This window comes from Ambystoma mexicanum, chromosome 9, assembly GCF_040938575.1.
Source record: "Ambystoma mexicanum isolate Mex_15411 chromosome 9, UKY_AmexF1_1, whole genome shotgun sequence".
NCBI classification, from domain to species: domain Eukaryota; kingdom Metazoa; phylum Chordata; class Amphibia; order Caudata; family Ambystomatidae; genus Ambystoma; species Ambystoma mexicanum.
The window spans coordinates 1,079,777,974-1,079,804,519 of NC_090931.1; the positions used below are offsets into that span (position 1 = coordinate 1,079,777,974).

The window sequence follows — 26,546 nt, forward strand, 5'->3', positions numbered from 1 at the left end:
GCATTATCTGTGCCCCCTTGAGGAGAAGGAGGGAAGATACTATGCCCCGGTACAAGTACAGGGGCAGGGTACAATTTTGGCACTGGAGGACACTGGATCCCAAACTACCCTTCTGTCCAAAAGGGCCTTTGATGAACTAAATGCAGGAAGGGGGGAGAAATACCAGATTCCTCTGACCTCTCTTCATGGACAACTGCAGAACTTTGACGGGAAGGAAATTCCCGTCGAGGGGACTGCGGATTTGGACATCAAAATTGGGCGACACAAGGTGAAACACCTGGTCATAGTAGTGACTCCAGAGGGCACCCCTTGTTTATTAGGGAATGACCTCCTGAGAAGGTTGTCTCCCCTAATAGATTGCGTAAACAATGTCCTCTGGACCCAGACTAGCCGACCAATAAAATTAAAACAGAGCGTCAACCATGTTAGTTTAAACGGCACTTGCCACATGGTTGAACACAAAATCTGACCAAGTAGAATTTCACTTCCAGAACAACCAAATTCCAGATGTGACAGTAATAGCAGTAGGACAACAGACTGGTGATGGGGGGTCCTCTCTATTTCTGAAAATCAACCTTCCTTCCAGTTTAAGGTGGTATTCCACACTGGAAGGAAACACTCTGAAATTCTTTACTAATCCACAATCAGACATTCCCACTCCTATAGTACAGAAAGATGTGAAATCAGCTCAGAGCCTGGCTGATATTCAGCAAATTGGAGAGCGGTTGTTCATCCCTGTTCAGTTAAATGATTGGAAGGACTCTGTTCTCGCCCGAATGTGTGTGAACAACGTTAATAGCTTCATCAGCGAAGCCATGTTCCGCCAACTCCCAAAAGATCCAGCCATTCCCGAATTCAAACTGATAGACAAATGGGAAATGGATCTGGAAACACCCAATTCCAGACATCTCCTGCCAAGCAGGTGTATGCTCAAAATCTCCATTGGCAACAAGAGCATAGTCCATAATTGTTGGGTCGTGCGAGAGGTCACTGCCGCCTTTTACTTAGGCAGTGATATTCTCAATCGCTTTGCCATTAGTTTGGACCTAATAAACTTCAAAGCTTGGTCCCGATTAGCAGATAATCCCATGGGCTTTGATGATCCAGAAAAAGCATTTAGGTCAGCTCAATTGCTACCTTATGCAGTTGAAATTCAGGTTAAAGAGGAAGTTAACATCCCAGAAAGGACCCAACAATTCTCCCTGGAAGTGAAAATGAAAAGAGGACAAAAATTGAAAAACCCTGATGCTTATATTCATCTAAATGCTCTCCTCCAACAGCAAGGGTTAGGGGTAAACCCAACACCATTAGTCAACATAGAACATGGCACCATTCCAATAGAGGTGGATAACAGCGACTTAAAGAGTATTACTCTAGCCGCAGGCACCATTATTGGAATGGCGGTTGATGACCGACATTTCTCCATTGATTTAGGAAATGAACTTTTAGGACCAATCCCCAGGGACTGTTTTGACAGTGACAGTGATGACAATACAACACCAGACAGGATCTTTACCCGGCATGGGGGGAACTTCCTGGTGTACACTTCTTGCCCTTATAGTAAGTAAGATGTGACTTGTGACTTCAGAGAGGATGAGGTGATTTTCCAGGTCCATGAGGGCTGCCTTTCCCACCTGAAGCCTCCGGTCCAAATCAGCACTCTGACCAGGGACTTCTCCACCCAGCTGGAGGAGGCCGCTGAGATAGCAAAACCAGAAGTCTTTCCAGGCTTCAGGCAGATGGTGTAAGAGAGAGTCAACCTAGCTGATGCCTGCGTGACTCTGGAACAGAAGCAAAAGTTGAAACAAGTTTTCTTGGATTTCCAAGATCTCTTTGCGGTAGACTCATATGACTATGGTCGCACCGACATCGACACAACAACAATTCCCACGGACCCTGGCATGACTCCAGTGTTTGTGAAGCAATATCACTTGCCTCTCGCATCCATGGAGTCCCTTACTGAAATAATTAAGAACCTTGAGTCCCGGGGAATAATCCGTCCAGTACACAGCACCTTCAATAATCCGGTGCTGGGAATATTGAAGCCAAACGGCCAGTGGAGACTCTATGCCGACCTTAGGGAGCTCAACAAACGGGTCCATACTTCCCGATGGCCTCTGCCCTACATTGACCAAGGGCTGGCCCAGATTCAGGGGTCACAGGTATTCACTGTAATAGACCTGACCAATGGATACTGGACCGTGCCTGTCAGTAGGAAGGACCAATACAAACTGGCTTTTACCTTTGGGGGCCAGCAGTACACATGGACCCGGACTCCCTTAGGATACCTCAACTCCGGCAATGAGTTCAACATTTTCATACATAAGGCCATGCCCGACCTCGGTGCGAGGGGTAACCTGGCTTATGTAGATGATGTCCTCATCAAAAGTTCATCTGTGGAAGAACACATAGCGGAGATCCGTTATGTTCTGACACAGTTGAGGGCCGCCAGAGCTAAACTTTCCTTTCAGAAAGCACAGTGGTGTAGAACCCGTGTTAATTTCTTGGGGCATGACATTACTCCTCAGTGTCTCTGTCCCCAAGAAAAGAAAGTGGAAGCACTTCAGAAACTGAAGGATCCCACAACTCTGCGGGAAATAAGGAGCCTCCTTGAACTGACTAATTACAGCAGAAAGTTCATTGAGGGCTACGCAGAGATCACTAGACCCCTGATTCATCTTTTGAAGGGGGGGTCAAGTAGGAATGGGGTCCAAAACAATCCGAGGCAGTAAGACAACTCAAAAGATGCCTCTCACAAGAGCCTTGCCTAGCTTACCGTGTCAGAAACAAGGAGTTCGTCCTGGAGACAGGGTTCTCTAATATGTGCTTGACCGCAGTATTATACCAAAAGCATGACAAGGTCAATAAAGTAATCTCCTATGCGAGCAAAACTTTATCCTCTGAGGAGGAAAAATTCAACGATTGTGAGAAGGCACTCCTGGCAACGGTGTGGGCATTGAAGAATTACCACCCGTTCATCCAGGGGGAACACATCAGAGTGGAGACTCCACACCAGCCTCTGCAATATCTCCAAAGTGACAGAATCCGGGCCGGAAATGTGAGTAATTCCCGAATTACTTCCTGGATTCTGTCAATGCAAGGCTGTCCTGTGGAGGTCAGATATGGCCAAAACAAGAAGAGTCCCCTCGCGCAAGGTCTGGCTGACTTGCATGATTCTGCCAGAGAAAACTGTCTCGAGGACGAAAGTCTAAAAATCAAGGACAACATGGAGGCATACCTTAACTCCCCACACAAAGTCTTTGAAGAGGACAAGTGTGAGGGAATGCCCACTGTCTATGTGGTTGGATGCTCTTACCATGTTAACAACAACGGGGAAAAAGAACTGGTGTCCGGCGTAGGGAATGCATGGGTGAAGGAGTCCCCAGAACCCTCCACTGGGTACAAAATTGGTCCCCGAAGTAGTCAGGTGGCAGAATTGATGGCTGTGCATCAAGCCATCCTCACTGCTGTCCAAAATCAACTCCACGAACTGGTCATAATCACAGATTCAGATTATGTACGGAACGGGTTCGTGGAGCACCTGGTTGATTGGAAAACCAGAGGCATGTTATGTGCAAATAACAAACCCCTGAAACATGGGAAGTTAATTCAAAACATTGATGATCTGGTCACCTCGAACGGGATGACCATCTACTGGAAAAAGATCAAGGGTCATTCCAAAGTAGAGGGACCAGACAAAACTGGAAATGACTTAGCTGATCAGCTGGCCAAAACCGGGGCCATCCAAGAGGATCTAATAGAAATAGAGTCCCTGTTGGGGGAAATCCAGGTCACGGCTATCACTAGGTCCCAGACAAATGCTCACAATGATCTTTTAACTGCACAGTGGATTAAGGAGACCCCAGGTGCTGATTTGATTACGGCTCAAAAGGGGGATCCAATAATTGGTAAGTTTTACCAAAACATTGAGGACCCTGAGAACTTTCCCCTGACGGATCCCGATAACATTGGTAAAGAGGACCTTAGAGTGTTGATGAAATGTCCAAAGATGTTCCGAATCCAAGACGGTTTGTTGGTAAGGAAATCCCAAGCTGGCCATGATCAGTGGGTGGTCCCTACCTCATTCCGAAGCCTGATGTTAAGTCACGCCCATGATGCGGCCACCGCCGGTCATAGGGGGTTTCATACAACACTTGAGATCTTGAGATAGGTTGCATACTGGCCACACATGGGGCAGGACCTCGACCAATACTTGAAGGGGTGTCTTGTGTGCGCAAAATTTCAGCCAACATCCCTCACACACCGGGCGCCTCTCCAGAAGAGGGGGATGACACTGCCATGGTCAGATTTACAAATTGACTTCATAGGCCCCGTGATTCGCTCGGCTAGGGGAAACAAGTAAATGTTGACGGTCACATGCTTTTTTACCAAGTGGGTGGAATGTCTCCCGCCCCAAACTGCAAGGCAGAAACAGCAGCTGCCCTGATGATTAACCACATCTTTTCCCGTTTTGGTCTACCTCAAAGGATTGAGTCAGACAGAAGCAGCCATTTCACCAGCGAGGTAATGACAAAGATGTGGGAGATACTGGGGGTTAAAAGGAAGCTACATATTGCTTACCGGCCAGCCTCTTCTGGTGCAGTGGAGAGATACAACAGAACCATAGTGAGCATATTAAAAAAGTTTGTGGCAGATTCTGGGCCAAGTTGGGATATCCGATTACCTCTGGTCCTAATGGCCATCAGATCTACACCTTCATCTGCAACTAAAATGTCACCATTTGAGCTGATGACTGGACGCAAAATGGTGCTTCCCCAGCATTTGCTCTACAGGACCCAAGAGCAGACATTGATAAATGCCTCCACAACTCATGAGTATGTGGAGAATTTAAGGAAACACCTTCAACATGCTTTTGCCTATGCTCAGCGAAATCTAGAAAGATCAGCTGATAGCATGAAGACCCATTACGATTTGAAGACCACCCGGATAGAATACAATGTGGGAGACTGGGTCTATCTATACAATTTCCAAAGAAACCAGGCCAAACAGCGAAAATGTTTGCCTACTTGGAAGGGACCGTTTGAAATTGTAGATAAGATCTCCCCAGTTGCATACAAGATCCACATCCCCAAAGGTAGTTTGGCGGAAGGGGAAGACAAGTGGGACCATATAAATCAGCTAAAGTGTTGCCATTCCAAGCATGCTCTGCAACAACTGGAGGAGTCCCCTGCAATACCAGAGGGGGCCGACCCAGAGTAATTCAGTTCCAACCCTAAATATTCCACATATAGCCTATAAAATTCTATGATTCTTGAAAGCAAATTGTCTCCTGATTAAAAAAAATGTATATGTTCTTGTCTGCTGATTTATCTTGTCATCCTAGGAGAAGTTAAACCTGGATACTGACCACGGAAGATGAGCTGGGGACCGGGAGCAAAGATCCGAGGGGCCCGGGGTACTGCCCAATACTCCCATCAGGACCGGCAAGGAGAACTGATCGATCAAACCTGATGAAGGAAAAATGCTGAACTGTGCCATCTGCGGAATCGAAAGAAGATGATGCGGACATCCCAGCGCGTGGATCAAAACATCCTTTGCACCTGACTTCTCCTCAACTCGAAATCAAAGCGCAGTCGGGCGGGGGGGGCTTGTCAGGGGTTTTGACCCATGTTCGAGTTATTATGCTGCAACATTTGGTGCTGTGGGCTTAGGAAATCCAAGATGGCGGAAAAGCCCACATTTGCGCCAGGATCCAGGAAAACCGTGCAGTTTTTGCGCACACCAAAATGGTCGCCTGACCTACCACCCACCAGTGCGAGCGTGATGGGCCAGGAGTGCCATGAGTGGAATGCGTGCCAAAGGAAAAACAGCAGTGCCTGTTAGCTCAAAAAGCGCTTTGAAATGACCTTTGTTTCTCTGAAATGCAAGCTAAAAATGCCTATTTTAAACATTGCAAGATATTCAAAAATCTCAATGAACACCAGCAGACATTTGGCAGAAGGTAGACTTGTGTGCATACAAAATCTGGAAAGAGAAAGAGCCTAAAATAATGTTCATAATGAAACTGGCTGAGCTGTGAATGTCAGCAGCCTAAGTTAAATTGGACTGAAAGACTCTAAAATATAAATGTTTAAAATAAATGAGTGACCTACTGTTCAGTGTCACATAGTTTGCAACTGTTAAATGTCATAGTTTTGAACTTAGAATCAGCGTTCTAGCTGCATGTGTAAACATTGTAAGTTTGATTTGGATGAAGAAAAACTGGGAACAAAAGTGACATTTAGCTGAAGCCTGGCTTAAAGAGATTGAATTCTGCCTGACAACTACCCCCGACGGGAGTTGAAACTTGCTCAACAAATGTTCCCAGGCCTGGCCTGCATTCTCCTGCCCTCACCAAAGGGAGATGACACCTCTCTGATTGGATTAGGGTAGGAGCAGCTGGGGACTGCAGGAAACTGAACAATGAGCCTTTCTTGGCTCAGGCAAATGTTAAATTAGGGGGGGTCGTAAATGGCTTCCTCTTGAGAGAAACGGGGAGGGGCAGTGTCTCTGTGAGCAACTTGAGTTGGAGGAAGTGGACAAACCAGAAATTCCACCATGTGCTTTGGGAAACCACACCCTTCTGGGCCAGAGCATAATTTTAAAAAGATGGATATTTCATAGTACGGACTTGTAAAAATTATATAATTAACATCATTATTCTTGTGATTTTTCTGTGCACATTTTAAGAGGTGTTAGAACTCTGTACCATGTTCTGAGGCAAAACCCCATGAATTATGGAGATTGCAGACACAGGGTTCACGCTAGAAAAATGAAAATTTACTGGAATATGTGTAGAAAGGCGGTGTACATCGGTGTACTTTTTGGTAAAAATCCAATATTGGTAAACCAACTAAAAATGAAAATAAGTTGCCATTTTTAACCCTGTTTCTTAGAAACATCAGAGTTGGAACAGAGACCTACCCGAAGTAATATATGATATGTACATGTAATGTCAACCACTTGTGTATTTGGGAAATATGTTTAGTTATGAAAATGATTTTCTATGGTAAAAGCAAAGGGGAGTGTTCTTTCTTTGGAGCCATAAACATGACACCTGATGACATAGGATGACTCACTGCTCCCTACCCAAATCAGGTCAAAGAGAACTCCTTGACCTCCAAATCATGAGTGGGGTGGGCACAGAAAGTTAGCATCCACACTCATTTTCAAAAGACATAAAAAGAGCCACTGGAAGCCAGACAGGGACATTAATTTTTCCAACCTTCAACTGAATTCCTGCGCAGCACGCTGACGAAGAACTCCAGACCCAGAACTCCAGAGATCCAGACTAACTCCAGAACAAAAACTCGCAAGAGCTGAACTCTTCAGCAGGCCTCAAAATCTTTTGCAAACTATTCAACCGCCGGGCTGTGCGGTTTGCTGCTTGCTAAGAATCATGTGTATCCAGAACAGAACCAGAGACCCAGACCAGACCGCTGTGAACAGAACCGGTGCCTGATTGACCCGCCGAGCAGAGAGAACCGCAGCTAAACTGGTTGACCAGATCTGTGACGAGGCCATTCCTTTCAAATTTATAGTGTGAGTACCCAGCTAGAACTGTGCAGAACCCATCTCTTAGCTTAAAATAATCTGATTCAAAACATTTAAGCTGTCCAAAACTGCATCATAGAACTGTGTGTCCCTTCTCCGATTTAAACCTGTAAAATGTAATTTGCCATTTTGAATCATTATTTCATTTCTGAAAAACCACCTTCATAAAATCGTCCGTATCTCTTGAACCGTTTGTGCTAGAAGCAATATTTTAAAGCTAAGATTCTAGGCTTTCCAACGAACCCAGAAACGACTTTCTATTCATTATACTTTTTCCGTAATCGTGCTCGACGCACTCGGAAAAAGTGCCGCGATTCGCGATTTGGCTCAAATTTCTTCACTTGTCAAAATAGCAGCTTCTTGCTTTCCTTTGCTGAAATTCGTTTGCAACCTGACAATCATTCATAGAGCATTGCTAAAGTGATCCTAAACTAAGTTAAAGTAGCTATCACCCACCCTGAATCTCTTATAGGGAATTAAAATCATTTTTAGCATATTTTTCCCTTCTTTGCATACCACCTTTAAAGTACTTTGCCTGTGTTTAAAATCATCCCTGTTTCTCTAAGCTTGCTAGGGGGGAACTGAATTCGTATTGTACTGTGATTGTATTCCTGAAGACTGTGTGTTTTACTTCCATCTCCTTACATTGCATAGGGGGGGAGTGAATTTTCAGAGAAAAAGTGATCATATTATCTTTTGCTGAAATCATATCAAGTTTATTTCTGTACTGCCTTTTATTCATCTTTGCATCTCCTTGAAACCATAAAGCATTCTCAGCTACCTTATCCTCTATACTCCTTTAAGTAATTAAACCAGTGTGCTAGTATAACATCATCCATTGTTTATCACTGTCATATGTCTAAGTGTGATATCAAATATTAATTTATTATCAAAGTGTGATATATATCTATTGTTTAATTTTTCAAATAAACCTTTTTAATTTGCAACACAAACCTACTTCTTGGCTCAGTGGGGCCAGGGGGATTCTAAGAGAGGGGCGTTATACAAGGGTTCATCATCCAGATTATAACTTGTCATAAAAATATATAAATAAGGGCTTCCCTTGAGCAATCCCAGACAAGGCACTGACTTAGTGGAAATGCTTGATTGGAGTCATTAACAATTTCCAACCCTCACTCCCTCCCTGACCTGTGGGCAATTTGAAACAGTATATTTTTATTGTATAAGCGCCTAACAAGCAAACAATATATAAATAAATAAAATTAAAATAAGAGCTGCAAAGTTGAGCTAAGAGTGAGAGTCTGTAATGCTTACCAATGGAGTTGACATATGAGGATGGATACAGTGTTGTTTGGTTATGTGTCCACCCATTTAATGCCCATTAGAAAGTGCAATCTATGGCCCTGATTCATGGAATTATTTGGATGTAAAACGGGGATTTGCGTGCCATTCTGCCCGTAAATCCCTGTTTGACAAATAAGTTGTACTAAAACCATCCTACTGGGAAACATTAACCTAGGCCTGCTTGATCCCAAGGACAAAGCTGCAGCTGCATTTGCCAAAGAGCTCTCGGAGTTACGGTTCACACACAGAGTGACTGAGCCAACACACGACAAAGGACGCACCATTGACTGGATTGCAGACCACAACTGCTCGTCTAACATAGCACCTCTCCCGTGGACAGATCACCACTAGATCCAATTCACCATTCCCTCCAGACCCCACCAAAACACTACCCTGCGCCCCTGCAGCCAAAGTACAAAGTTCACAAAAACTCACCAAAGCCAATCTCCTCCCTCTTCCCAACATCCCTGAACTCAAACCTCCATTTGTGAACAACCCCTCTACTCTCGCCAACATCTACTCACACACCCTCACTAAAGCCATCGAATAAATTGCCCCTCTAGAAGATAAGAAGGAAAAGAAATGCATGCACACCAACGGCTGGTTCACTGATGAACTCTCAACCCTACGCACCAACAAACGCTGGGCCCTAGCAAACTGGCAATCTCCACCCGGTCAGAATTCAAAGACACCACAATAATCTACAAAAAAACAATCTTCAAAGCTAAATCCGAATCCTTAAACCTTAGAATCTCTGCTGCCAACTCTAAATCCAAAGAAATGTTCTCGATCTTTAAAGAACTTATCACCCCTTCCACCAGCCCAGACGAAATCAACAAAGACGAAGTTTGGTGCTCCAACATCCAGGTAGCCCTTCTCAACAAAATCAAACTACTCCAAGACAAAATTCAATAACAGCGCGAAGCTCTCCCGAATAATGCTAACATGCACACCTCTACCGCCCTCACGCCTCACCCTAACACCCCTCGCTTCTCCTTCAGAAATGTCTCTGAAAAGGAAGTAACAGACCTCCTCCAACACATCAAACCTTTCACATGTAAAGGAGACATATGCCCCCCGTCCATCATCAAAAAATGCACCGAAGCACTAACCCCATCATCACTGCATTTGTTAATGCATCCTTCTCCACAGGCTCAGTACCATCTAGTCTTAAAGAAGCATGGGTCGTCCCTTTTTAAAAAAGCCATCCCTTGATCCCACCTGCCCCAACAATTACCGTGCCATCACCACAGTCCCCTTCCTTCTTAAAATCCTTGACAAAGCAGCACACTCCCAAATCCAACACTACCTCGAATGGAGATGGCACAGAAACCACCCTCCTAGATCCTAGATCTAAAAAAACAAATCACCAAAATAATGGACACAGGCAAACCAGCACTTCTGCCACTCCTGGAACGCTCTGCTGCGTTTGACCTGGTTGACCACAACATACTGACCCTTGCATTTATCCAATGCATCCCACTTCTCCACAAAAGCCACCTCATGGATAACCTCCTTTCTTAAGGACAGGGCCATGAAGGTCTACTCCGACCAAGCCAATGCACCTCTCACCACCATCCACTGCAGAGTACTCCAGGGGTCATGTACCGCTCCCACCCTTTACAACCTATTCATGAAGCCCCTCTTTGATAAACTGGATGCTCTCGGCATAGCCTATGTGAACTATGCCGATGATACGCAAGTACTACTCCCTCTTACTGGTTCCTACGACCAGGATGCAGCAGCCATCCTCCAAATATACTTCTCCATACAAACCTGGATGGCAAACAATGGACTCAGCCTAAATGGGGATAAACCCGAGATTATCATTCTTGGCCCCAAAGAGATACTACCTAAACTTGATCAAAAGTATAGGAACTTCACCATTAACAACTCCATTGTACCTGTCTCAACTACCGTAAAAACCCTCAGAGTTTACCTTGACGCAATGGTGCTGACATGACGTGGCATCGAGAGGGTTGAGTCATGTCATGTCAGCGCCATTGCATCGGCATCTGCCCACACCACCAAACTCATAAATACCATAAAACCGTTCTTGACCTATCAAAACTGCCTCTCCATTGCCTGGGCCATGATAGGAGCCAAATTAGACTACTGTAATGCACTCCTTGCAGGCACCTCTAACCAGAATCTCCACAGATTGCAGGTAGTACAAAACAATGCGCTTCGAGCAGCCCTCAGCATTCCTAAAAGGGGACACATCACCGAAGCCAGGCGAGCCACCCACTGGCTCCCAGTCAAGGAAAGAATCAATTTCAAGATACTTACACTAACACATAAATGCATCAATCACACTGCCCCATCCTACTTATCGGACACCATCACCTAAGACCTTTCCACACGCCCCAAAAGAAGTAATCACGCCAATCAACTCAGAGTACCTCCCATAGAAAGAGCCAACGTAGGTGGCATCAGTTTCCCTCACTTAGCACCCAAGTTTTGGAATGCCCTGCCCAATGCACTAAGAGCTGAATCTGCACTCCCCTCCTTTCGCAAAACCTTCAAAACCACACTATTCATTTAACCCGCCCCCCCTTCACCTCTCCTTTCCCTATCCTCCCTTCCCACCTCGCCCCCCCTGTAACTAAGTTAGGTCTAGACATACCAGTGAAACAGCATGTGCTTGCTTCTAAGTGTTATACTTTTGGTTACGCTGCTAACGATAGTGATATGTCTGTTCCTATGTAACCAGCAAGTAATTCTGTAACAGCGCCACGTTGCCCAAGGGCTGATGTGTGCTTTATAAATAGAAAATACGTAAATAAATAAATAAATGTGTTTACCACACTTTCAACCTATTCCCACCCGAAACTGGACCCCTTTTGCACTCTGTGCTTGCATTTGTATTGTGTGTTGAATTTGGCAGACATTTTTACTTTCAGAATGGTGTCTGCTATATGTTATTTGTATTAAATCATTATTATACTCGTTTTAGCCTTTCAAAAATATATATTAGTGCTTTTAAGCTATGTAATACATATTTATTTTGTAATAAAAATGAACAACTTAATTTTAAAAAGCAGTACAGATATTTTTGTTTTTAAAATGCCCATGTACTTACTTATGGGTGTTGGTCGAGTGTTTTCTGTGATGTAAGCAGTTTTCATTGGATGTGCAGGGCATTAATGATGTCTGTGCTTTCATTGGCGCTGGAGTTTGTTCATGTTTCACAAGGCAGATTCTCTGTTACTAGCTTTTTGCTAATTGTTTCAATGCGTGGTGATTATTTTTAGAAACTCTATTACAAAATGGCACTGCGCCAGCTTTCCCCTCTCCTTGTAAAGTATAGTTAACGGGCTGCGTGGTGCGTGGGTGCTTCTTAAACGCTCTATGGTGCCTGAGGTTCTGCTTGTGATGGCACCATTTCCCTCTTTTTTGGGCTATTTTAAAATATTTAAAACATATAAAATGCGTTGCGTGGTTCTCTGTTCCTTGAGCAGATGTCCGTTTAGTTTGCTTTAATGCAGTTGCCCTTCACGGACAGACGAGCAGGGTTATGCATCTGTGACCTTGATTGAAAGGGATGCACAGCCAGGCCTCCAGCAGCGTGCTCTCCCCAGGGTCATAGCACGCTCATTATCCAGGCGTGCAATAAAGGCAGCGTTCACACAACACACACATTAAAGAGGCTGTGTGTGCCCGGCCAGAGCAATGACGATATCTAGGGTAACACTATAATAAAGCATCAATCGTATTACATATGAGCTGACCATATGTAGCATGTGTCAATCTTGCACCGTTTCTGTCCGCTATGTCTTTGTTGCCCTCCCTCTGTCTTTGAGATGTGCGTTGCTCACCTTGCCTTGGTCATGACCTCCTGGATGGACGTTATCATGGGGAATTTGGAAAGACTGCATTTTGTAATTCGCGCTTTTCGGAAATAGACCAAGGACACCCCCGCAATCCCTGCTCACCCAGTTCAGTATTTTCGGGTCTGATATTTTTTACCTATGCGAAATGCGACCAACACTCGCATTCAACATTTTATACTCGGCCTTTTGTGGAAAACCTGCCCACGTTCGCTTTCAAACCCCCTGCCATCTACAGCAGGGGTAAAAGCAAGTGCCTGCAACCTATTTACACTGACATAGATGTTTACATCTAAACAGCACGTGTCAGCACCATTGCAAGTCTCTGCCCACAGTGATGTTCCATTCTGTACACCTCTTCTCTGTAGGAGGCGTCCTAGTATGCTTTTTTCATGTGCATCTTATCGATACACCTAGAGCAAGAGCCACCATATGTAGGGTGCTAGATAACAATTGTACCTGCCGATAACACTGCCCATGCGCAGACCAACACCATCCCCAAAATGCCCACTTTCCTCTCAGTTTGGGCTTCCTATCGAAATGACGTTCAATTAAAACGCATCAGTGTGCGTTGACATTTGCTAGGGAGCCAGTGACACCAGGGTTTCTCGCCAACCGCGGCACAGATGGTTGGAATCCTGTTAAGCAGTGGCACATTTTAAATACCCAACTACAGGGAATTTAAAAAAAAAAAAACACGAGGTACCTGGTATATCATACACCGATCGAGCGCTCTCTCTCTCTCTCTCTCTCTCTCTCTCTCTCTCTCTCTCTCTCTCTCTTTCTTTCTTTTTCTCTCTTTCTATTTTCCTTTCTTTCTCTTTTTTATCTCATTCTCTCTCATTTACTCTCTCTTCTTGTCTCTCTTTGTGTCTCTTTCTCGTTCACTCTTTTCCCATCTTTAACCCCCCCACCCCCTCCGTTTCTTTCATTCCCCCTCTCTCTCTGGCTCTCGCTGTAGCATCTTGAGATGCTGGGATTGAGTCAGACATGTAAAAGAGCAGCTGTTAAGTGGGGAAGCCAGGTTTCAGTTTAAAGATGTGTATGTGCTTGCCCACCGCCCAATGCACATTTATCCTTAGAGCATTACATATATAGGATAACAAAAAGCTTTGGCCTGCTTTTGTTTATTATCGTTAGTCTTTGGGTTACGGCAACTCCCCCAGCACTTACTTAGCTCATTATACTTTTGCATATTCTATTTTTGTCTCTTTATTGCAATCTGCTCTAAAGCGGCTCCTATATGCGGAAACTCTTGCATTGTCGTGCAGCTAGGGAGTAATGGAGGGTCACAAAGCATGTATGTGCTGTTTGGTTATTTACTCACCCATTGTCTGCCAATGGCCCTCTCTTACAGTTCCTGCCCCTCCCCACCCAAAACACCCCCTCATGGGAACTCTTTTAGCTCACTTTATTCAGGCCTTACCATCAAACTGCACTTGAAGTGCATGCTAGTGTTTCTTCAAAGCAGTCTTCTTAGAGTTAATGGTTAAATTGGAAATGTAAATTTGCTATTCTTTTAATAAAAATGTCTTAAGCAAGTCTGCCTTCTAACTGCTCGATTTATAAGCAATATGCATGTCCTCCAATGAAGTCCTGTTAAAACAAGCATTGACAAAGCAAACAGTGTTGGCTTGTCTATACGTATTAGCCATTCATTATACACTGTCGTTAAATCCCCTGGTCCTTGCACCATTTTGCAGATGCTACCATCAATGGCCAGTCAGTACCACTACAGCAGTGTCTGGGAAATGCCAAAACTGATGGCATTGCCAATGGGTGTTATTCTAGCAGTGTTTGCACTGCACTATTTTCTGTTTAACCTTTATACTGTACAATTTACTATTTACTTTTTTAAGTTAATGTCGTGTTATGTTGTGCAATGGAAAATATATTGTTTTCTTATCCACATACTTTCCGTCCATTTTACAGATATATGTCTCCTGAAATACTTGATGAGACCATGAACATGCAAATCTTTGAATCATTCAAACGTGCTGATATTTACTCCTTGGGCTTGGTTTATTGGGAGATTGCACGAAGATGCTCCATTGGAGGTAAGAAACGATAACAGTGTTTAGGCTTTCAAAATCTAATAGCATTGCAACATATATACTACATGCCAGGTGAAGTCTATGTGCAACAAAATATTTGACATTGTTTCTTTCAGGTCTTACAATATGTATAGTGTAAAGCTGGTGGCAGAGCTAGGTGGGGGCAGGAGGTGTCCGCCCCCATGACGATCAGTGTACCCTCCCTGATTAAAAAATCCAAAAAAGAAACACCATGTTAGTGGCGCGCTATGCCACACAGTACAGCGTGCCACTCACTGCTTTTTTTCATATGTTTAATATCTGCACTGGCTGGCTAGTGAGTGTCAGCCAACACAGATGTTATAAAAAACCCTGTGAGTGGTGTGCCACCTATAGGTGCAGTGTTCCACTCACAGGGTTGCCACCACAACCACGTCAGTGTTGTGGCTCATGCCCTGGGGGATTCAAGTCCTGTCGGGGTGCACCTTCGCTGCGCCGGCCAGAAGAAGACCTAACTACGGTAAATGTATATGTATTTATAAATGTATGTTTATGTATGTATTTGAATGTATGTATTTGAAATGTATGTATTTGAACATACACGTATACACATACATACATTTCAGTTTGAAATGTATGTGTATGTTTGAATGTACACATGTGTGTGTGTGTGTCTGTGTTTGTGTGTGCTTGTGCAGGGCTAGTTGAGTGAGTAGCTGTGCGTGTATGTATGTATGTATGCAAATAATAGTATCATTGTGTGTGTGTGTGCATGTGTTTGTCGCATCTCTGCAGTGAAATCCCTTGCAGAGATTGCTGCTATTGATATGTTGTGTAAGCGTCCTTATGCAAGTAAATTAAAGTGACCATTACTTGCATTACCTCTAAAATGTGCACTACTGAACGTACACTCCCTACATGCACATGCTCTCGAGATAAATGATCTACTATCCACACTTAATCTGGACTTACTTTGCATCACCAAATCCTGGCTCAATGATGCCTCATGCCCAGCCATCGCACTAGCCCTACCCACAGGCTACACCATCCTTAGGCAAGATAGATGTGACAAGATTGGAGGGGGAGTCGCCCTTATCCACAAAGACTCACTATCCATCAGATTAGCAGACCATAGTACATGGGGTGGTAATGCTGATATCCTATCAGCTAAGCTTACGCTCTCCCCCAATAATCTAATCAACATCCACATCCTATACAGACCTCCCGGACTCCGAGCTGATTTCCAAGAGCACCTCTCCCATCGACTCAGCAACAACATTAAAAAGTCCTCCAAAATCCTTCTATTAGGAGACTTAAATTTAGGATACAATAATCCTAAGGATAAATCCACTGCAACCCTAGCTAAAGAACTCGCAGACTTAGGTTTCTCCCAAAGAGTCCTCAACCCCACTCACTCCAAAGGCCGCACCCTTGACTGGGTCATGGATCACAACTGTGCATCCAACATTACCTCAAACACTGCCCTTCCTTGGACGGACCACACATGCATCGAATTCCTCATCCCCACCAACCCTAAACCTAAGACTCTCACCCACGCATCACCTGCCACAATAAGAAGTTCTAAAAAACTCAACACAGACAACTTGCGTCCCCACCTTAAAAGTCCCTGCCTAGCACCTGTAAGCGATATTCAATCAACACTACAGCTAAGTCAATGCCTAGTCTGGGATGCTGAGGAAAACCCTTATTGATGTATTTTTATGTCCAGTTCAGTACTCTGGATGACAACCCTTGTATAACACCCCCCTCTTAGAATCCCCCTGACCCCACTGAGCCAAGAAGTAGGTTTGTTTTGCAAATTAAAATGTTTATTTGAAAATTTAAACAATATATATATATATATATATATATATATATATATATCACACTTCTATAAATAAATTTATAATGGATATTACACTTGTGAATATGAGCAGTAATCAGCAAGAGGTAACTTATGAATAGGAACAGAAGAATAAGGTGGGAAAGAATGCTTTATATGGTTCAAGGAAACACAATGAGGAATGAAATGAAATACAGAAAATAACTTGATATGGCTTCAACAAACGACAATGTAATCTCTTTTCCTTGACAATTCACTCCCCCCCTATGCAATGTAAGAAATGGAAGGAGAGCACACAGTCTTCAAGAATCCCAACAAATCACACTTTATAATGCAATACACAGTTCCAGTTCCCCCAGCAAGCTTAGAGAAAACAGGGATGAGTTTTTAACACAGGCAAATTACTTTAATGTGGTTTTCTAGAGGTTCAGGGTGAGTGAGAGATGCTTGTTGGTATTAGTTCAGGCTCACTTTAGCAATGCTCTATGAGTTATTACCAGGTTGCAAACGGATTTTAACAAAGGAAAGAATGGAGCTGCTATTTTGACAAGTGGAGAAATTGAGCCAAATCGCAAATCACTGTAAATTTCGCGAGTGCGTAAATCGCGATTGCAGTAAAAGTATAAGGAGTAGGAAGTCGGTTCTAGGTTCGTTGGAAAGCCTAGAATCACAGCTTTAAAATGAAAGTATAAATTTGATTTAATAAAGGTAGATTATCGGATTTAAAGTAAAACTCAAATGACAGGTGACAGCTTGCAGCTGCAGAATTGACAGGTGACAGTTGTGCAGCTTTACAAATGACAGATGACACGATTTCTAGGGGCTGTTCTAATTAGGTTAAAATAGTTTGGATTAGATTATTTTAACTAAGAGATTGGGTTCTGCACAGTTCTGGCGGATACTCACTCCTAATTTTGAAATGAATGGGCCTCGTCACGGATCTGGTCAACACGTCCAGCGGCGGTTCTCTCTGCTCGGCGGGTCAATCAGGCACCGGTTCTGCTCACAGCGATCCGGATCTCTGGTTCCGCTCACAGCGGTCTGGGTCAGCTCTCTGGATACAGCGGCCTGTGGTTCTCTGGATCTCTGGTCTGGTCTCTGACAATTGTTCTTGGCAAAGGATTCAAACAGCTTGCCCGGCTGTGGAATAGTTTGCAAATGATTTTAAGGATTCTGAGGCCTGCTGAGAAGAGTTCTCAGTGTGTGGGTTTAGGCCCTTGCTTTAAGTTCTGAAGTAAATTTCTGGTCTCTGAAGATTGATGGATGTGAAGTCTGGAGTCTCCCGGCAGAGCGTCCCGCAGAAAATGGAATTGAATTCCCTACCTGGGTTTCAGTGGCCCTTTTTATGTGTTTTGAAAATGGGTGTGTGCGTGGCATAACTGAGCCTGCCCCTCTCCACTTGTCATTGGCCCAATTCTCCCCTCTCCCATGATTGGGGGAATTGGGTTGTGAGTCAGAGTGATGAGGTCTGTTTATGGGTCAGAGGTTCCTCACCTGGTCAATTTGCCCACAAATCTATATTTGATTCAAATACATATTTCCCAGGTACACAAGTGGTTGACATTACATGTACATATTACACCTTGCTTAAGGTAGTCTCTGTTCCGCCTCTGGCGTTTCTAGGAGCTTGCATTCAAAAATGGCAACTTATTTTCGAGTTTAGTGGGTTGTGCAATATGGGATTTTCATCAAAAATTATACAAAGGTACATTTCCCTTCCACATATATCCCAGTAACTTTCCATGTCTCTAGCTTACATACATTGTCTACAATATTCATAATTAGTGGGGTTTTGCCCCAGAACATGGTACGAATTGGAGTTTGGACTCAAATCGTGAGGGCATTTTTCAAACTAAGACTCTCAAAGTTGTACATTCCTGCCATTTGGTTACAATAAGTTATCACGGTTTCTATAAAATATATATGTGTTGCAATTCAACTCCCCAAAGTGTTTGGGTCCGCCTCCAGAAGTCTGGGTGGGTCAGTGATCACATGTCTCTCCTTGCTGGCAGAGGGCTGTTGACAGGAAACACTCAAAATTAACATACCCCATTCAACAGAAAGGGGCTATTGTCTCTCTCCTCCAGGCTGAAGGGGAAACCCCCTCCCTCTCACTCAGAAGGGCCATGTGATATCCTGCCTCCTGTGGTGAGTCTCTGGGGTGTTAAGAGTTCTCAGCCTCTTGGCCTCTGGGAACAGCAGGTGGGTAAGATTTTCAATTAACCAACAAGCTTTGAAGTCCCTGCCCCTCTTGCAACTCCTAAATACAGTTTCCCTGTCAGAGTTTAGACTGCTAGCGCTGCCTTGGGGAATTTGTCGGTACTGCATCCATTTTTGAGTTGTCTTGTATTACTGCATTTCAATACAGTGGTCTTTTGCTTGATAGTATAGGACCCTTGCTTAACATTGTTTTGATGGCATCCTTACAGTAGAGTGGTGATGTGGAATCCCCCACAAGAAGGTTGTATCTTTGGAGTGGTCTCGTGCCAACTGCGCAGTTCTCCTATTCTGGCGTGAATGTGGGCGGCGATAGCTCATCCCCCATCTACCCAGTCTATTGATTCAACATGGGTCAAAACCCTTGACATAACCCCCCCGCCCGACTACGCTTTGATTCAAGTCGAGGGGAAGTCGGGTGCAAAGGAGGTTTTGAGCCCTTGCGCTGGTATGTCCCCATTATCTTCTTCCAATTCTGTAGATGGCACAGTTCAGCATCTTTTCCTCCACCGAGTTGGATCGATCGCTTCTCCTCGCCGGTCCTGATGGGAATATTGGGCAGTACCACGGGCCCCTCGGGTCTCTGCTCCCGGTCCCCGGTCGTCCTCCTTGGTCAGTCTCCATGGTTTCCTCTCTCCTAGGATGATAAAGCAAAAGGGGAAATACACATTCCTAGACATTTTTCCACCACTATTAATGGTGTGGCGAACATGTACATTTTATACATCCAAATGCATTTTGCAGTCTGATTTTAAAAACAATATATAACAGGGAACATTTTATTACGTTACTATATTTTTGATATGTGGAATATTTTAGAGTTTGAACTGACTTATTCTGGAGCGGCCCCCTCTGGTATTGCAGAGGACTCCTCCAGTTGCTGCAGTGTGTGCCTGGGATGGCAACACTTTAGCTGATTTATATGTACCCACTTGTCTTCCCCTTCCGCCAAACTGCCTTTGGGGATGCGGATCTTGTATGCAACAGGGGAGATTTTGTCTATAATTTCAAAGGGTCCCTTCCATGTAGGCAAAAATTTTCGCTGTTTGTCCTGGTTCCTTTGGAAATTGTATAGATAGACCCGGTCCCCCACAGTATATTCCTTAATGGTGGTCTTCAGGTCGTAGTGGGTTTTCATGCTATCAGCTGATCTTTCTAGATTCCGCTGAGCGTAGGCAAAAGCATGCTGAAGGTGTTTCCTTGAATTCTCCACATACTCATGAGTTGTGGAGGCATTTATCAGTGTCTGCTCTTGGGTCCTGTAGAGCAGATGCTGGGGAATCACCATCTTGCGTTGGTCATCAACTCAAATGGTGACATTTTAGTTGCAGATGAAGGGGTAGATCTGATGGCCATTAGGACCAGAGGTAATCGGATATCCCAACTTGGCCCAGAATCTGCCACAAACATTTTTAATATGCTCACAATGGTTCGGTTGTATCTCTCCACTGCTCCTGTAGAAGCTGGCCTTTAAGCAATGTGTAGCTTCCTTTTGACCCCCAGTATCTCCCACATCTTTGTCATTACTTCACTGGTGAAGTGGCTACCCCTGTCTGACTCAATCCTTTGAGGTAGACCAAAACGGGAAAAGATGTGGTTAATCATCAGGGCAGCTGCTGTTTCTGTCTTGCAGTTTGGGTCCGGGAGACATTCCACCCACTTGGTAAACAAGCATGTAACGGTCAACATGTACTTGTTTCCTCTAGACGAGCGAATTACAGGGCCTACAAAGTCGATTTGCAAATCTGACCATGGCAATGTCATCCCCCTCTTTTGGAGAGGTGCACGGTGCGTGAGGGATGATGGCTGAAATTGTGCACACACAAGACACCCCTTCAAGTATTGGTCGAGGTCTTGCCCCATGTGTGGCCAGTATGCAACCCCTCTTAAGATTTCCAGTGTTGGGTGAAACCCCCTATGACCGGCGGTGGCCGCATCATGGGCGTGACTTAACATCAGGCTTCGGAATGAGGTATGAACCACCCACTGATCATGGCCAGCTTGGGATTTCCTTACCAACAAACCGTCTTGGATTCGAACATCTTTGGACATTTCATCATCACTCTAAGGTCCTCCTTCCCAATGTAATCGGTATCCGTCAGGGGAAAGTTCTCAGGGTCCTCAATGTGTTGGTAAAACTTACCAATTATTGGATCCCCCTTCTGAGCTGTAATCAAATCAGCATCAGGGGTCTCCTTACTCCATTGTGCAGTTGAAAGATCATTGTGAGCATTCGTCTGGGACCTAGTGATAGCAGTGACCTGGATTTCCCCCAACAGGGACTCTATTTCTATTAGATCCCCTTGGATGGCCCCGATTTTGGCCAGCTGATTAGCTAAGTTATTTCCAGTTTTGTCTGGTCCCTCTACTTTGGAATGACCCTTGATCTTTTTCCAGTAGATGGTCATCCCATTCGATGTGACCAGATCATCAATGTTTTGAATCAACTTCCCATGTTTCAGGGGTTTGTTATTAGCACATAACATGCCTCTGGTTTTCCAATTAACCAGGTGCTCCACGAACCCGTTCCGTACATAATCCGAATCTGTGATTATGACCAGTTCCTGGAGTTGATGTTGGACAGCAGTGAGGATGGCCTGATGCACAGCCATCAATTCTGCCACCTGACTACTTCGGGACCAATTTTGTATCCAGCAGAGGGTTCTGGGGACTCATTCACCCATGCATTCCCTACGCCGGCCACCAGTTCTTTTTCCCCGTTGTTGTCAACATGGTACGAGCATCCATCCACATAGACAGTGGGCATTCCCTCACACTTGTCTTCTTCAAAGATTTTGTGTGGGGAATTAAGGTATGCCTCCATGTTGTCCTTGATTTTTAGACTTTCGTCCTTGAGACAGTTTTCTCTGGCACAATCATGCAAGTCAGCCAGACCTTGCGCGAGGGGACTCTTCTTGTTTTGGCCATATCTGACCTCCACAGGAAAGCCTTGCATTGACAGAATCCAGGAAGTAATTTGGGAATTACTCACATTTCCGGCCCGGATTCTGTCACTTTGGAGGTATTGCAGAGGCTGGTGTGGAGTCTCCACTATGATGTGTTCCCCTGGATGAACGGGCGGTAATTCTTCAATGCCCACACCGTTGCCAGGAGTGCCTTCTCACAATCGTTGAATTTGTCCTCCACAGAGGATAAAGTTTTGCTCGCATAGGAGATTACTTTATTGACCTTGTCATGCTTTTGGTATAATACTGCCGTCAAGCACGTATTAAAGAACCCTGTCTCCAGGAAGAACTCCTTGTTTCTGACAGGGTAAGCTAGGCAAGGCGCTTGTGAGAGGCTTCTTTTGAGTTGTCTTACTGCCTCGGATTGTTCTGGACCCCATTCCCACTTGACCCCCCCCTTCAAGAGCTGAATCAGGGGACTAGTGATCTCTGCGTAGCCTTCAATGAACTTTCTGCTGTAATTAGTCAGTCCAAGGAGGCTCCTTAGTTCCCGCAGAGTCGTGGGGTCTTTCAGTTTCTGAAGTGCTTCCACTTTCTTTTCCTGGTGACAGAGCCCCTGAGGAGTAATCTCATGCCCCAAGAAATTAACACGGGTTCTACACCACTGTGCTTTCTGAAAGGAAAGTTTTGCTCCGGCGGCCCTCAACTGCATCAGAACATAACGGATCTCCGCTATGTGTTCCTCCACAGATGAACTTTTGATGAGGACATCATCTACATAAGCCAGGTTACCCCTCGCACCCAGGTCGGGCATGGCCTTATGTAAGAAAATGTTGAATTCATTGCCAGAGTTGAGGTATCCGAAGGGAGTCCGGGTCCAGGTGTACTGCTGGCCCCCAAAGGTAAAAGACAGTTTGTATTGGTCCTCCCTACTGACAGGTGTTAAGACGGATTTCTGAACTCTGTCCTGGTGGTGCAGAAGTTCAGAAGGCCAACCTAATTACTTGGAACAGGGTAACCTCTGGACGAGCCAGACCGATCAAGGTAGCGATCGCGGCGGTCAAGACTAGGTCTCAAGAGGGGTGAGGGTGACTGAAAGCCCGCAATGAGCACACAAAGCAAGGACACTTACAAACTACTCCAAACAGTTGTTATATTAAAAATATATACACATTTATTCCAAGGCCTTTAAAACAATGACCGTAGCGAGAAAATCACAATATAACGATAGTAAACCAACACATACCATACCAATACAATATATATACAATTACAACAAGTCTCAAGCGTTATATGCACGAAATGTGTAGTCCACCTAAAAGGGAAGGAAAACAGGCAGTGCGAAATAATGCTTAGACCCAGTTCGCCTTCAGAGGCACCTAACTAGAAGGAAGTCCGAGCCCTGCGAAGAGTGGAGCCTTGTGCTCAAAAGTACCTGCACGCGCTGGTGCCAACGGGCAAAAGGGGAGTCTCTTCGAAGGAAGTCAGGCAGTTCAGTTTAGTGCACAAAAGAAGAAGAACAAGTTCCGCGACTCAAGCGCAGCCTCTACTGTGGGCAGAAGCAGAGCGCGAGTACGGAAAAGGGCGCTGTTTTGATACAGCGGGGAAAAGCTATGGGCTCCTGCAGGAGGGCGACCAGTTCCTAGCTATGCTACTCACCGGTCCCCGATGCAAGCAGACCCAGGCTTCTCCGCGTCCGTTACAGTCGCTGTCAGGTTCAGAAGAGCAGGGAACGTCTCGTCGTCGTGTTGAGTAAAAGACATCCCAATCGAAGAAACCCGCACAGTTTGTTACCACAGCAGGGCAACGGAGTGGCCGTGTGTATCTGAGCCAAATGTACACTACTCACTTCAGACCTGGGAACGCCAAGTGTACGAAGCGTGTGAGAGTGACAAGGACTCGAAATACTACACAACCTGGCGGCGGTTACAGAGCAAGACTCCCGTGTAAGCTGGTCAGTCAGCTGGATGGCCCAGAGACGCTTCCTAAGGCTTACTGGCAGGAGATGGTGAAGATGCCGAGAATAGCTGTTCCCGCTATTCCAAGGGTCGAAGTACCAGTACAGGCCTTCTGGTTCGATCAAAGGTGAAAAGGGTTTCACAAGACAACAGCAGTGCAGAGGAGAAGTCCTTCAGCGGGTCACCAGCGATTCCTCGGTTCAGCCTCTTGGTTGCAGGATACTTGGCTCCTGTATTCCTTTGTTCGTGAGAACTCAGGAGATCGACATGGTAGTGGTGTTTCCAGCCCCCTCTTATCCACGGTTCCCTTCGCGCCAAAACGGAGGGGACCCAATGGGAGATCCGCTCATCAACACTCACACCATTCGTGGACCAATCACGGACCACGGTGGTCCCAGGCATTCACACCACCCTAAACTCTCTGGCACCCAGGATGTGTATTGGGACTAGACATCCCAGCCCACATCCTGGAGGCACACACAAGACATGTAGAAGCCCGCGAAAGCATCCGTGTTTCGCGGGAAAGTACATGCCCAAATAAGGAAGGCCCCGGGTCGGCTCGACCTGGTGAAGGTGAAGGGAGCAAGACGGTCAGCAGACAGGACAAAGGAGCCTCGTGGTCTGGCCATTTTGGGAGCCAGGCCACCATTTTGGGTTAAGCGCGGAAAACGCGCTTAGAACGCCAAAATGAGCTCAAAACACAAGAAACGATCGCTGCCACCATTCCCGTCCCTGAATCACTTGCACCGATCAGTTACAATCCTAAACGAGTATCTAGGGCCTGTAGAAGGCTAGAGACCCAAGAGAGCTGTAACTTAGCTTACAGTGCCCTCTTGTGTCATGTTGCACGAAAGCCGCAACATGATAAAAGAAACTACGGGAAACAGCGTTCCCGGTACTGACTGTTTTAAGGGCATGTCAGTTTCCCCGTAAGAAAGGAGCGAAAGCCCAGAGGAGTGCGGCAGAAGGCTGCACTTCTCTGGCAAAGTCGAGAACAAGGTGAAAAACAACAGCAAAAAGTTTAGGGTTTGCCACATGGAAGGAAAATTACCTACAATTACGAAATCTTTCCTAACAACAGGCACGGTCCAGTATCCATTGGTCAGGTCTATTGCAGTGAATACTTGTGACCCCTGAATCTGGGCCAGCCCTTGGTCAATGTAGGGCAGAGGCCATCGGGAAGTATGGACCTGTTTGTGGAGCTCCCTAAGGTCGGCGCAGAGTCTCCACTGGCCGTTTGGCTTCAATATTCCCAGCACCAGATTATTGAAGGTGCTGTGTACTGGACCGATTATTCCCCGGGACTCAAGGTTCTTAATTATTTCAGTAAGGGACTCCATGGATGCGAGAGGCAAACGATATTGCTTCACAAACACTGGAGTCATTCCAGGGTCCGTGGGAATTGTGGTGGTGTGGATGTCGGTGCGACCACAGTCATATGAGTCTACCGCAAAGAGATCTTGGAAATCCAAGAAAACTTGTTTCAACTTTTGCTTCTGTTCCAGAGTCACGCAGGCATCAGCTAGGTTGACTCTTTCTTCCACCATCTGCCTGAAGCCTGGAAAGACTTCTGGTTTGGCTATCTCAGCGGCCTCCTCCAGCTGGGTGGAGAAGTCCCTGGTCAGAGTGCTGATTTGGACTGGAGGCTTCAGGTGGGAAAGGCAGCCCTCATGGACCTGGAAAATCACCTCATCCCTCCTGAAGTCACAAGTCACATTTCCTTACCATAAGGGCAAGAAGTGTACACCAGGAAGTTCCCCCCATGCCGGGTGAAAATCCTGTCTGGTGTTGTATTGTCATCACTGTCACTTTCAAAAGAGTCCTTGGGGATCGGTCCTAACAGTTCATTTCCTAAATCAATGGAGAAATGTCGGTCATCAATCGCCATTCCAATAATGGTGCCTGCAGCTAGAGTAATACTCTTTAAATCGCTGTTATCCGCCTCTATTGGAATGGTGTCATATTCTATGTTGACTAATGGAGTTGGGTTTACCCCCAACCCTTGCTGTTGGAGAGAAGCATTTAGATGTATGTAAGCATCAGGGTTTTTCAATTTTTGTCCTCTTTTAACCTTCACTTCCAGGGAGAATTGTCGGGTCCTTTCTGGGATGGTGACTTCCTCTTTAATCTGAATTTCAACTGCATAAGTTAGCAATTGAGCTGACCTAAATGCTTTTTCTGGATCATCAAAACCCATGGGATTATCCGCTAATCGGGACCAAGCTTTGAAGTTTATTAGGTCCAAACTAATGGCAAAGACATTGAGAATGTCACTGCCTAAGTAAAAGGCGGCAGTGACGTCTCGCACGACCCAACAATTATGGACTATGCGCTTGTTGCCAATGGAGATTTTGAGCTTACACCTGCTTGGCAGGAGATGTTTGGAATTAGGTGCTTCCAGGTCCATTTCCCATTTGTCTATCAGTTTGAATGTGGGAATGGCTGGATCTTTTGAGAGTTGGCGGAACATGGCTTCGCTGATGAAGCTCTTACCCTTGTTCACACACACTCGAGCGAGAACAGAGTCCTTCCCATCATTTAACTGAACAGGGATGAACAACTGCTCTCCAATTTGCTGAATATCAACCCGGCTCTGAGCTGATTTCACATCTTTCTGGACTATCGGAGTGGGAGTTTCTGATTGTGGATTAGGAAAGAATTTCAGGGTGTTTCCTTCCAGTGTGGAATACCACCTTAAACTGGAAGGAAGGTTGATTTTCAGAAATAGAGAGGACCCCCCATCACCAGTCTGTTGTCCTACTGCTATTACTGTCACGTCTGGAATTTGGTTGTTCTGGAAGTGAAATTCTACTTGGTCAGATTTTTGTTCAACCATGTGGCAGGTGCCGTTTAAACTAACATGGTTGACACTCTGTTTTAATTTTATTGGTCGGCTAGTG

General features: G+C 45.2%; 1 protein-coding gene across 2 annotated transcripts in view; it reads left to right on the forward strand.

Annotated features, from left to right (window-relative positions):
* The window catches only part of ACVR1C (activin A receptor type 1C), a 1,016,293-nt gene that overhangs the window by 849,657 nt on the left and 140,090 nt on the right, over nt 1–26,546 (forward strand). For both annotated transcript variants that reach the window (XM_069616403.1, XM_069616404.1), the window contains exon 7: nt 14,622–14,746. In XM_069616403.1, coding sequence (XP_069472504.1) covers nt 14,622–14,746 — 125 coding nt within the window. The remainder of the gene's footprint in view (nt 1–14,621; nt 14,747–26,546) is intronic.